The 13,803-nt window shown below is 38.5% G+C and overlaps 1 protein-coding gene across 3 annotated transcripts in view; it reads right to left on the reverse strand.

The window, feature by feature from the left end:
• Positions 1-13,803, reverse strand: part of adgrv1 (adhesion G protein-coupled receptor V1) — a 95,673-nt gene that overhangs the window by 23,908 nt on the left and 57,962 nt on the right. For all 3 annotated transcript variants that reach the window (XM_020706017.2, XM_011479300.3, XM_020706016.2), the window contains 5 exons: positions 13,166-13,338; positions 12,786-13,032; positions 12,495-12,631; positions 11,448-11,608; positions 10,587-10,687 (listed from right to left, as the gene is read on the reverse strand). In XM_020706017.2, the coding sequence (XP_020561676.1) occupies positions 10,587-10,687; positions 11,448-11,608; positions 12,495-12,631; positions 12,786-13,032; positions 13,166-13,338 (819 nt within the window). The remainder of the gene's footprint in view (positions 1-10,586; positions 10,688-11,447; positions 11,609-12,494; positions 12,632-12,785; positions 13,033-13,165; positions 13,339-13,803) is intronic.

Raw genomic sequence — 13,803 nt, forward strand, 5'->3', positions numbered from 1 at the left:
ACTCCATTCTAAAAAGGAGTATTTGCATAGACCTGAACTGATATGCATGCCAGTGTTTCTGTCCTAAATTATACTCTCGGCTAGAACCTGTTGCCTCAGGTTAGGGAGAATAAAAATTGTGAAAATTTAATATTGAAACAGAGTTAACCTCCCTTAATTCACTCTTGTCTGGCTGGTTTCTGATAATTCAAAGGGCCTCATGATAAGGACCTTTGAAATGCACATACAGAAGCACAATTTGGAGGAAATTTGACCTAAATACTGAACTGTTCTCATCAAACAGTCCTCTTCTGTAATAGCTTACCAGGATTGGTGTCACTTTTTTTTTTTTTTGGTTATCCAGTTTTATGCTTTTCATAAATATGACAGGCCCAAACAATGATTTTATGCTGAGTATATTGTTGTGCATTTATATAGATATAAAGATTAGATTATACCCATGCAAAAAAAGAGAGAATCTAAATTTGCATGACAGGGTGCGACAAAAAGTAGTAGTAGTAAGTTAGTTACCTCTAAACAAAAACCGACAAACACTATTGCATAGGTCAAATAAAAAGCTGTGTAAATACTAAACAAATCCGTCTTTATATCCAATGTGAGGTTGGAAAAGAACTTTTTGTGACAGATCTTTTTTTTTGGGAAACTGTAAATAATTGGTTGTTCCGAGTTTGGAGATTACAGGTGAGGATGTACTGTATGCTGTATGTCCCTGTCCTGTCTTTCTTCTGTGTGAAGCAGAAGGAGTCGACTCGTCTAGACCTTTAGGCAACAACCTGTTTCAAAGCAGTCACACAAAAGTGCTGCAGACTCCCAATCTATGGGTGAAGTCTGTTGCGTGTATACTTGCATGGTCACTTGTAAAACAGGAAACACTGCAGCTAACTTTTGCACCACCCAACAGACAGTATGTACCATTGTTATTCCTAAAGGTACATTGCTGCCCTGGGAATGACTTTTCCTCCACTTATGTTTTTGACCTGCTTCCTCTATAACCTGAAAGTCTTAAAGAAGTCTTGCAGTGGTAAATCATGAACACACTAACAGGTAATTCCATCATCAGAATAAAAATGGTGCAAGATATAAGAGAATAAGAACCTTGCAGGGGAAATAGAGTTTGGTACAGCTTTTCAGTTGTGTCTGCTGGTTGCAGCTCTTTCCCCCACAGTCAGATATGCTGCTGATCAATAGGCCAGTGTGTTGTACAATGTGGCTAAAAATAGCATGCAGCCTGTGCATTACATCACTGAGAGACTGGGGGTCTTAGCCTGCCTGCCTGTGAGACTGTCCACCTAAACTTGACCGCACTTATCTTCCACATCCTGCCTCCTTCTGCTTCCATCATATCATATATTTCTTCCACCCTTCACATCCATCCTAAGCTCCACTTTGTCTCATTGCTGCCCCTCCACCCCATCCCCCTTCTTCTCCTTTTTCCTTCACCTCCCCCTTCTTTCTAACAGCTACCGGTCTGATCTAGCTGGCTCCGGCATCAGCCTGCACCCAGGGCGTTTCCTCTTTTGCTTTTGTTGAGAGATAAGGACATGAAAGATAAATTTAGTCTTTCCAAATATTTTCAGTTTCTTTATCAATATGCAAGTTCCAGATGACAATACTTTAGTTCCCTCACCAATTTGGTGTTTGCCCCACCTTCCCAATCAGCAACTAAGGCAAACATGCTGTAAAAAAATCCCTAAAAACAGGGTTAAGAATCTAAAATAACAAATATCACTGGACCTTTCTGGTGAACACCATCTTGTTCAATTCAGAGTAAGCATTGTCACCAGTCTCCCCATGCTGCAACCTATCAGTTTTCTGCATGTAAAGCACACTGGAGATTCAAATGCAACTTGAAGATGGCTGGTACCTAAGATACTGGGCCAGTAATTCCTATATCGAAAATTCTATAACCTGAATAAAATCATCTATAATCATTGCAGTGGGTACTCGCATTATCAGAGTAAAACCCAGAGAAAGGGCAATAGCTCCGACTTTGTCAGTATCTCACATCAATGAGGATGTATTCCCACTGTTATATCATTAGAGCATTGTTAGAACATTCTTTTAATTTTGTTAATGTCTGTAGATGAAATGCATCTTTTGTGGAAAGCTTTAGGAACTGCTTCAATGCTTTGAATCAAAACTTTGATTCCTTCATTGTTTGGACATTCTAAAAAATTCTGCTGCAGATTTACTAGCATGCTTTGAATATCCGTCCTGTTGGGTGACCCAGTTTAAACCAAGTTAAGCTGTTGCACAGAAGCCACTACATGTGATTTTTAAACTTGTTATTTAGTGGAATTACAACTGCTATGTTCCAAGGCTCTGTGGCTAAACATATCCTGATTTTCATTTCTCTTTTCTTATGCCTGAAAAGTGATATGTGGTGTTTTAGCTAAAATGGAGTATTGTTTTGTGGCGAGGCTCCGTGACCTGTGATTAAGTCAAATGTAGTTTTAAAAACTACCGTTTTGCAGGGAAAATTGGAATCTGAATTATTTGGAAATAGTATTTTACATTTCATTATTGATTTGTATCAATGATGGGTTTTTAGAATATTTAATGCCGTTGAGTACCACAATTAAGCAAGTTAAAAAAACTTCAGCCATAGACAGGATCAGTTCAACTTAGTTTTGGGGCATAGGACACCAAAAGATCTGCTGGCAAGGCATTTCAGGTTGATCAAAATTGAAAAAATTAAAAACATAGAAGCTAAGATGATTGGTAATACTCTTTTTCATATGTGAGCTTTACCCAATTGAATAGAACCCTTTGCATTTAGCATCCATGTTAGGAATGCTAACATGGCAGTCCAGTTACATAACGACCGGCAGCCACAGTAAAGTTCAGAGGTGTTTTGGGTTGCATCCTTGGAAGAGCCATACATGCTGTGAGAGGTGTTGGCATATAAACACACACCGCCCTCTGGTCTGTTTCACATTCAAACAACCACAAAACTCCAGCTGAACTTGCTTACGTGAACACACACACATTGATAATGTTATAATGTGTGTATGTGCTTGTGTTGCATTGTGGGTTGATGTGGAGATTTACCGTTGATGCACTTCCAGAATAAGTGATGGGCTATGATAAGAGAAGCTTGGCTGTGAACTTGTGTGACGGAACAATGATGGACCATTGGTAGAAAAGAGAAGGTTTCAATGCTGTCAGCAAGTTTACAGTGTTTTGGTGTCATTATTTTACTTCTAAGGGCTTGTTAGGAGAACAACAACCTTGGTTTGTTTTGCTTTTGGCACAATGTGTTTATCTCTGGCACTCATGCACAGTCAGTACCTATATTCCCTATTTTTGCCCATTGCTGTGTCCCCTCCCACTGTTTGTACTGTTCTCCTCTATACACCGATGGCGATACCACTTCCTCCACATAGGAAATCTAAGCAGTACCACCCACACGAGACACCATCTTCTCCTATACAAAGCATGTCGGTGCTGGAAATAGACAATTACTTCTAATTGCAACAGTGCTACTTTAAAGATGTGTCTTTAATCTCTTAAACACCAGTTCACAATCAGAGAGAGAGAGATCTTTACAAACTGTTGCAAATATGCAATATGCTATAAAATTAGCTGACCATATCTAACTTAAAAAAGTGCAATGAATAGATATCAGCTGCAGTAAATCAGATAAAATAGACACATATCTTTGTATGGAACCTACAGTATATGTTTTATCTTAAGCAAAAGAGTCAAAAGGCAGATGGTCTATTTTATCAGCACCTTGAGACAATATCTATAAGAACTGTAGAATACATGCATACCATGTGAGGGTAATTCAGAAACTGGATATACAAGATTGATGTGCTATATGATCTTTGCATTGCACTGCAAAGCTCAATCAGATGCATGGAACAGCATAGATAGAAGTCCAACAAAGAACTTGGATTGAGAAAATGCTGCTTTAATAAACTATTTCTGTACATATATGCTGTAATTTTTTGAAAATGCTTTGAAGAATGCCATTAATGCAAAGGGGATTGCAGAAAAATCTAAAGGCAACCCATTCATATCTACACACCATGGTTGGATAAAAAAGAGGTCCTGCTTCTATCAATGACTGACCAGAGAGTCAATAAGGTCTGCTTAATGTCTGTCCATGTATTATAGATTAAAAACTGAGCAGAAATGTCAAACACTCCTTAAAGTCAATGGCTCTTTAGACAAGCTTTGACTAAAAACAGAAGGTAATGAGTAAACTTCACGACAAAGTCAAAAATTTTCTGTAAACTCGCCTTCCAATTTGCAACAGGTGGCAAATATTGATCTCCAATAGTTGACAACCATGAATGGCAGAGTGGATTTAGTATACAACCCAATGTCGACTTCGGCTTTAATCTTAGGCAGGCTCAGTCAAAGAAAATAATTAAGAGGAGTCAGTTTGACTTTTTGATTTCTGTTTGTTCTCAAAAAGGTTCAGTCATAAAAAAGTAGCTCTCAGAGGAATTGTTGATCAAGCACTTGATTCACAGCTGCAGTTGAACTTGACTAACCATGGAGCTACAGTGACCCCTACAGAGTATTCTGAGTAATATAAACTTCGAAAAATTTTGAAGAATTTATTAGTTTTTCTCTGTTGGTTCAGCAAGTTTCTTGAAACTGAAATGACATTCTCAAAACTACATGAACAAATCTCCAAACTAACTTAAACAGAATGTCATTTCTCAGTGCTTTCATCCAATTTCAATTGTCTTAATGTATATGTCTCAAGTGTGTAGGACAACTTTGCAAGTGGTTTTGTACAAGTAGCATAGAGTTAGCACAATGAACCCATGTTTTGCACATTTTACAATTACTTAGATCTTGATCTAAACTGATTAGCCAATTCTCAGTCTAATGGCCATTCTCTTCAAAACATGTCAGCAAGATTTTAGTATGGGGGTCGTCTTATGCATAATAATACACAATATACACAATATGTTCAGTTTTCAAAATTAGTCAAGATAATTCTATGAACAACATACATGACTTTCTTGGAACAATCTAAAATACAAGACAGTTTTTGATGTTAATGAAAACTTTACTAATGAATAAAGAGTTTTCCACAACTCATATGTCCAATCAGCCACTAAGTTCTGTTACCTCACAGGTGCTGTCAATGATTGTGAATGCTGGCAAATATGTAAAAATAGGCCATGGCCAGTACCATTTGTAGTATGAACATGGTGGTACCTCACCAACAAAATGAGCAAGGGCAACTTCCTGTAGGAAGAAGGGGAAGAGAAGGAGCTGGAGGAAGAAGAGGAGCAGGAGGAGTGAGGGTGTGTTGTGGTGGACTAAGAGTTTCCTGCTCCAAGTGATGGATGTTGCATGTGAAAACATTACAGGGATCAGTGGAGGGGATGGTAAAAACATTCATATCCTTTCTCCCCTCAGTGAATTGTAAGAAAAATATCCGCTGTGATGTGGATGAAAATCTCTGGCCAAACAGAAAGTAGCGTGTGGATGGCCAGGAGTGTGAAGACGATGGCCACGAGGGAGGACACAAACAGTGACCAGTGACGTTTACCCTAAAATGTTATTTACAGCACTGTCGGCTGATTGGATTTTTCTTTTGGTTGTGTTTTTACGTTAGACGTGTACATAGAAATCTATGCAGTGTATCTGTGCGTGATGTCCATATTTGGAAGCTGCTCTTACTGTGAAATCCTTTTGTTTTTTTACTTTTAAACATAAATGTATTCTGTTAGCTCGATCTCTTTAACAGTGACAAAACATCTAAGCATTCCAACCTGCAATGCTCACACACTGCCAAAGGGAAATGCTTTTTGAGGGCACTGACTGTTCATGTAAGAAATAAACTTGGTTTTGACCCATGGACAAACAGTTTTAGGAGCGATATGAGCATCTGCAGGTGATCAGTGGTGTTGTGCTGAAGCATTCAAGTTATTTTGAGAAAAGACCTGAGTGGGTGAGAATGAGCCAAAGTAACTGTTTACTTGAGAAAAGAATTTGCTTCTGAAAAGTTTTGGGAAGGAAATTTGCTTTTTCTAGTAGGCTGAACTGATGTGCAGAAGTGTAGTTGTATTTGACCAAATGATCTTTTAGTTTTGAAAATGTAATTTCAGTTTCATGAAACAAGCCAAACCAATGGAAAAAAGACTGTAAACTAAAGAAACAAATGCATGTGACATCAGTAAGTTTAAAACATTTCCCATGTGCAGTATGCTTGTGTTTGAGTGCATTTATTTGCATATCCTAGAATTTATACTTGTAAGTACGTCACGTCCTAATTAAAACTTAAAACTACCCTGTGAAAAAAATTCAACACCTGCTTTTACCTGTTTCATTAGGGTTTCTGTTTTTAAAAATTTCTCAATCATACTGACATTATCCTGACTCAAGTTGGTCCAAATGAATAAGTGAGTTGGTTCAAATGTTGGAAAAACTGGGAAATATTCAATCTGACCTACCTAAAGGAGAAAACAGCTGCAATAGCAACACCACAGACCTCAACAGTTTCAGAGAAAACCCTTTCCTGACCCTCAAGAGTTCAGTCACCTCCACGCAAGCCTGTCTGCCAAAACAAACTGAAATCCAAAATTAGATCAGGAGACCAAGGTCTTTGAGAGGATCCCACATTCATTCACAGCATCGGCAGCTCCCTTTGACCAAGTACCAGTAAAAAAAAAAAAAAAAAAGTGGTACGACACCAAAATCAGGTGAAAGGTAGTTGGTAGCAAAAGCCGAACATTCATGACTGCCGGCCCCTTAAAAAAATTGTCAAAGGAATTAAGGGATGGCAATTTAAATGCTCAACCACTTGAGGGATCCCAGGTGAAGTATGCAAACTTGAACATGGGAACACTGTTTTTTAGTTCACTGCCAAACTGCAGTTGGATAATGAGAACGTTGGGTTCTTGAATTCTCTTAAAAATGAGAAAAAAAGCTAACATATTTTAAGTGTTAACAGCTGAAAGTACAACACACATCTGTAACAAAAGGAAAAATCAAAAAAGGGTGAGAATCTGATGAAGAACCACACAGCGTTCATTAACGTTTACTCTGTACTTGCTGATAACAGCTCTAGTTAAAAGATGTGAAATGGGGAAGTTTGCTCTAATCTAATATGATTATATATTGATAGTATCTGTGAGGAAAAGTCAATTATGTGGAGAGATCCATTTCCTTCATGACCTGCACACAGAAGCCACCACTACTGGACACTATCTTCATGTTTTCATTATCAAATCAACTGCCAAAGATCATTTCAATAATATCATGATCTAGATACAATAAACAGTTATTGTACACATGTATGTGCAATTGAATAGCTCCACCCCAATAATATCATGATCTAGATACAATAAACAGTTATTGTACACATGTATGTGCAATTGAACAGCTCCACCCCCTAGCATGTTAAACATCTGTTACACTTAAATCCAAAGACCACATTTGAAGATACAGATGATGGGCCAACTGATCTAAAAACAAGCTAAAAACACAAATTCAACATTAAAAATTGGTCATTTTAATGTTTAGTGTCTTGCTTTGCCCAACGGTAGTTGGGATAGGCTCCAGCAACCTTGTGACCACAAAAAAGATTACGCGACTTTGGGAAATGGATGGATAATTGATGTTTATGTTGACTTAGGCCGCAGCAGAGATGAAAAAATGGCAAATGGACTTTGATTTATGTAAAACAAAAAAAAACAAAAATACAATGTGTAAGAGTAAAAGATAAAGGTTAGATGAGAAGGAAACCCCTACTAAAAGAAGTAGAAGACTGCCCAAGACAGTAAGATAAGCCTGACTGTTCAGCTAAAAAAAAAAAAAAGTTAAATTACTCAAGTGAGACAACACGGACTTCACCAAAGGTGAATCAGCTTACAGGAGAGGAGCCATGGCAACACTTGGTGTGAACTAAGAAATCAGCCAGTTGAGTGAAACGCAATTGTCCCAAAAGACTCTCTTCACCTCTCATCTGTCTGGTTTATACACAAGCAGTGACACAGGCCTTGACTGCTGATACTTTATACTCTTGGTACCGGCTAGCTACACACCAACCACCAGCTCACATTGGCAAACAACAAAAGCTTGACGGTGCATTCAATTCTTCTCAAGGACATTTAGTTCTTTTGTCTGGTGAGATAATTCGAAAAACCCTTTGATGTAATGACTTGCACACAAAGCAACACAAATGTTAAAAAAATATTTTCAACATTGTATGAGGCACACAAAGAGTTCTTCAGATTATTTTTCTTCGTCTGCTTTGTCACAATGTTTTTAACATTTTCTAGGCAGAAGCGTAAACTATGATAAGATACGCACGTCCTGTGACATCAGCAAGAAAAACACATTCACCCTCAGTCTGCCTCTGTTTATGGGTTTAATGTTTTATTGGTCATGATGGGAACAGATAAACATCCCCAGGAAAAGCAGTCATTTAGTTTTATTTGGAAAGACTTGTCTTGACCTTGTGTGGATCAGAAGCACAGGCACCAAAACAGTTAACGCAGATGCTGACGACAGTCAAGAACCTTTTAGGAATGACAAAAACAGAGTGCCTCAGTGCCTGTCCAGAGACAGGAAGTGAATGCTATGAGCGTTACATAAGAAAGACAGAAGTTAATATGGTGTTTATGCCAGATTGATGACAGAGGAAGAGGTTGATAAATGCTGGATTCACTCCCAGAACAAACAGGAAACCCTTTATAACCAGAACTGGGAGTCACTAAAACAACCCTCCCATATGCTGGGAGAAAGCAATGACATTTGTTGGGGTGAATCCTCTCTGACTGAGTGAACTGAAGGACATCAAGAGCACAATGATGAACATTTTGATCGTGGTTTGTTTGCAATAAAAAAATCTGGATTTTACACACTGTGGTAAAATTGGCTGCAGCGGATGTTCCTTTTTGACAAAGTGCTTATTATTGATCTTATACAAGTCACCTATTAAAAAAAAGGTTATGTCTATTTTAACCTTTTTCCAAGTTTCTAACTTACCGAAACCACACTGTTTCATCTGCTTTCAATCTTAAGGTTTTTACAAAAAATAAAGAAAAAAAATCTGTTCAATTTACCCCGTACAGTTGTTGCTGAGCAGATATAATTGCATTGATTCATTTTGCATCACTCAGAGTACTCTTTGATTATTACTCTGTATTTTCAAAAGGGACTCAAGCGAAGGTTTTAGGAGGATAGTCCATTTCCAAATGGACTAATTCCAACATTAACCTTAAAAATGCGCACTCTACTGTCTCTAAATAAATAACTGTTTGCAAACACAAATGTAGAATCCTCTCTATCTTAAATGTCCAACAGAACACAGAAAAAAACTGTTAAAACCAACATTGTAAGAAACAAATTATTTTGACTGGCCATGCAAAGTTGTTTTAGTCTACCGGTAACTCGGATTTAGATTCAGACAATTCCCGGCAAACAGAGACTCTGGACGTCCTTGAAAGGAGTGCTTTTTAATCCCAGTGGTGAGAGAAGAAGCAAATATGTGGGTGTTTGTCTGGAGGTCTGAAAAGGAAGGTGGTCAGACTGATATTTCTAGAAGCATTAATAAACACAGACAGTGACACACATGCTGAGCCAAGGTCCTTATGATATGTAAATGCTGCAACATGTTTTTCTTTTTGAAGTTGAATAAAGACACGATTTTATTCCTGGAAAGTTCTTTTTGAATGTATTTTCATCCATCCATCCATCCATCCATCCATCCATCCATCCATCCATCCATCCATCCATCCATCCATCCATCCATCCGTCCAAGTTCCAATTCCAATTAAACAAAGATAACTTTTAATAAAATACGTATTCTTTAAATTCCATCTTGTTGGGTTTTAGGCTTACTTGGCATTTGACAAACCTTGACTGGAAGGCCAAAGAAACACAGACATAGCTAAAACAGCACACTCTCATAGACAGCAGGACTGAAGCCTTGCAGTACAGTTAAGTACCAAAATGGTGAGAGAACAGCCTGGAATTTTCCATCCAAAAACGACTCAGGTTTAGGGGCTCTGCCTGGGCCATAAACAGGTCAAGTGCGAGGTGGCTATAGCCCCCAAGGCCTGCTTTAGAAAGCGTTCGTGTTTGTCAGCCAAAGAGAGGGGGGATCAGTGGAAAATTACCAGTACCCTTACTGCCTCACGCACACAGACACACGCATGATCATAACCCAGAGAGAAGCTCACCTGTAGCTACATATCTATCTCGCTCAATGGTTATGTGACAGCTTGCGTTTTTAATGGGCGTGGGGCGGGAGGGGGCATGGTTGTGTTGTCAGGACGCAGCGGCCCGCAAACTACGCAACCAATGACATCTGATTATATGTGTTCACATCCATGAACATTTCCAAGAAAATACATGTGGCATCTGTAACGGGCATGGGGATGGGTCTGCAGCATGTGTCCATGTGTTTTAAGTATTTTAAATAAATTATCTTTTGAAGTTTAGTTAATTGTTGATTGGTTAGTATGGACTGCCTTTTTATATTACACTTTTAAATGACCTGTATGTACACCTTTGACTATAAACAGAATAAGAAGAGTCCAATACATTAAAATACCAATTTTAATTAATGCATTATTGCAGTTAAAAACATCTTAGCTGTCGTTTACCTGAGTTCCAAGGCAGCTCACCATCATGTGCGTGAGCAGTTTGGCTGCAAACATGGGAAAGCGGGAACACAGAACATGGGACATAATGGCCAAGGCAAACCCTGTAGAAAGACAAATGGACAACAACAACTTAAGCAATTCCCACTCCGGTCATCTTTTGATTTATTTTCAAAGCGTTCCCAGTGGTCTTTTAATTATGATTATGCCGTTTTCAGTCAAAATAAAAAACTTGTGTTGTTTTCTAGGACAGAGTTTCTGCAGAGCGGCAGCAGTTAATACGAAATTTGACTCCGAGTTGCCTTCCCTCATTTCCCATCATCCCTTTGTTTACACGCTCTCCCGCTAGCTTACACAACTCCAACCTAACATTAGTGATGCAACAAAAATGGCAAGCAATTTCAGAGCTATCCAACCGTATGGTATTAAGCCAGATACCGGCTCAAATAAAGTAAATAAAGACAAACACTGATCTATTTATCTGCAAATGGATGTATTAGAATGGAGCAGAGCGGGTAGTTTTTGACTATAGCACTTACATCACTGCTACCGTTTTTTTCCAACTGCATTTTTTCGTCTGCTCCTGGTTGACAACGATTAAAAAAGAGACACTCAGTATTGTAATTCTAAGCCTAATTTTTAAAATATAATTTTTTGAGAAAACTGCCACAAGAACATGTTAGAAACACCAAAGGCAATTTTCATTAGTGTGGGTCTTTAAATGTTTCTAATTAGGTCTGACTATCTGTGGTTGAATATGGCTGGAGCACATTATGATAAAATAAATTTGGTAAATCTATACAATTAAAACGCAGACAACTGAAATAATGAAAAAAAAAATCTCAAAATAGTCTTTTTTTATACCTGAAATGCAGATAAATCCGGAGGCATAGAAGGCCTCATTGTAAGATGCCAGCATGGCAAACTCAGCATGGGCTGCAAAGATGGACAAATGGGAGCATGCACACTCCACATAATTTCCACTTTCTTTCACAACCCTGCAGTACTGACCATCTGCTGACCAGCTAGATGAGAGGAGAGAAATAGAGAAGATAAAATTGGCAGGTTTCATGACAGAAAAACAAAACAAAACAAAAAATAAATAAATAGTTCAAAACTGGAAAAGACAGGAAGTCAATACACGATGGGTGATTTAGTGTCAGCCATAAACAATATAAGTATATTACCTCAACAAAAGGAGTAAAAATTTAGACAGAAAAGGAAACTTTTATGTATACAGTTATCCTCAATAAAGAAATCCCTCTTCAATGGGGACATTGATGCATAAAAAAGAGGAAGCTGTGATCTGTTGAAATGTTGGTACTAAATAGCTAATACCAGAAAAAATAAAAAATAAAAAAAACTTTAAACCACAAAATGTATACACACACATACAGGCTCTCCGGATATTCAACAGGCCCTAAGTTGAAAACTGCTGTTTCTCAATGTCACTTCTGCTGTGAGTTTCTCTTCCTGGAACCTTTCATCCAAGAAACAGTTCTGGCCAAACAAAACCTGCCAAATCCTAACTTCAAACAGCGTGTTCCAGCCAAAACCCATTTCACGCCCCAGGAATGTCCTCAGCAAACTGCCTCCAGGTAGAGTGCAGAAGGCTATGTGTCCAGATAGAAAAACAGATTTGAAATCTTTCATGACCACAGAAATACTTTACTGGGAGACTGAACTTGGACTTTTGACCTTAAATTTGCAAACTGATCCCAGTCACCCCGGATGACAAACAGAGGGTCCATGGGTTACAGATACAGGATGGGAATATTTGAATGGTGTCAAAGGGAACTTGGTTATGGAAAAAATAAAATAAGTTACTATTGTCTAATTAGACTCAAACAATGCTAGACTATTCAATATTAGAGTGTTTATTCAACTAGGTGAGTTTTGCTAGTACTTTACCTTCCTGTAGTCTGGTTCCACAGTAGGCACATAGAGCTCCCTGCTTTAACTTGACCGCTAGAGTAGATTCGATATACGACTTCATTGCCATCTTCTAGAGGCCGTGAGCCTCTGTCCTGAATGCTGGCTGAGAATACCTCCAAAAAGAGACAAAAGGTTTAAGAGCAGATAGACTTAAAAAGGAATAGTTGGCATATGTCAAGGCAACACTGCCATCTGCTGTGTAAGCCAGAACATTGTCATAAAAGTATGTAGTTGATTTTTGTGATTGCTCTGGCTGATGGTCCCTACCTTCCCACCAACAGCTGTGATGGTGTTGTTGGTGAGGAACCAATGTTCAGTTCTGAACTCTGTCAGCTGAATCCTGCTGAGGTTCCCACAGCCTGCAGCCGGCACTGCTGGCACTGGTAGCAGTCTGTCAGGCAGCTGAAAGAAGTCTGCATTATGGCCCCTGAACCTGTGCCCGTTAATTTGCGTGGGATACCATTGGAAGGCGGAAATGGTCATAAACGGGCATGTATCCAGCACCGTACCCCTTCTGAGGAAATCACAAAGAAGAATGTTAAGAGCAACACCAACTACAATGTGACATGCATGAAAGGATTGGGCTTCTCTGTTAAATTCAGGAACATGGTTTTAAATATTTCTGAAATCCTTAAAATCATACTTACATCTCACAAGGGATATGTTTGACAAAGGAGAATGCAAATCGCTCAGCTATTTCCGCAAGGTAGCTGAGACCTCGAGTGTCCATGCGGCTAGGATTAGCCAGAGGACACAGCAGGTCATAGGTCAAATTCTGGCTCTTCTCATGTAAAGGAGCTCGCTCTGCCTCAGCAAGCACCTGGCACAAGACACAGGAAAGACATCAGCGTTACTTATCTGTTCTCTCATTTATTGTGTTCATTTACAGTAAATTTAATTTTTTTCCATTAGTGCATATTCTCTATGTTTTAATGTTGAGTTTTAGCTTAATTTTTTCTCTTTTAAACATGAACAATGCCTCTAAGTATATTTCTGCTATGTAAATGACTTAACTTTCATACATACTTTCCCCTATGTCTCTGCTTGTATGCAGGACAATGGATAAACTGACAGCATTGCTTTTTTTACATGGCAACCAAGATTTTTGCAAACAACAATGAGGCTTTGAAATGGATTAAAGTAATGTGACCTGTGTGTGGCAAGAACAAAAAAACAAAGAATTTACAACTAAAATTAATGCATGCATAGTTGAAATCTAGTCTCATATTGTAGTTTAGGGGAAAGGCTTTTTCCCTCTGATTCCTTTCAGACGATATATAGGGAG

Source organism: Oryzias latipes, chromosome 9, assembly GCF_002234675.1.
Source record: "Oryzias latipes chromosome 9, ASM223467v1".
NCBI lineage: Eukaryota > Metazoa > Chordata > Actinopteri > Beloniformes > Adrianichthyidae > Oryzias > Oryzias latipes.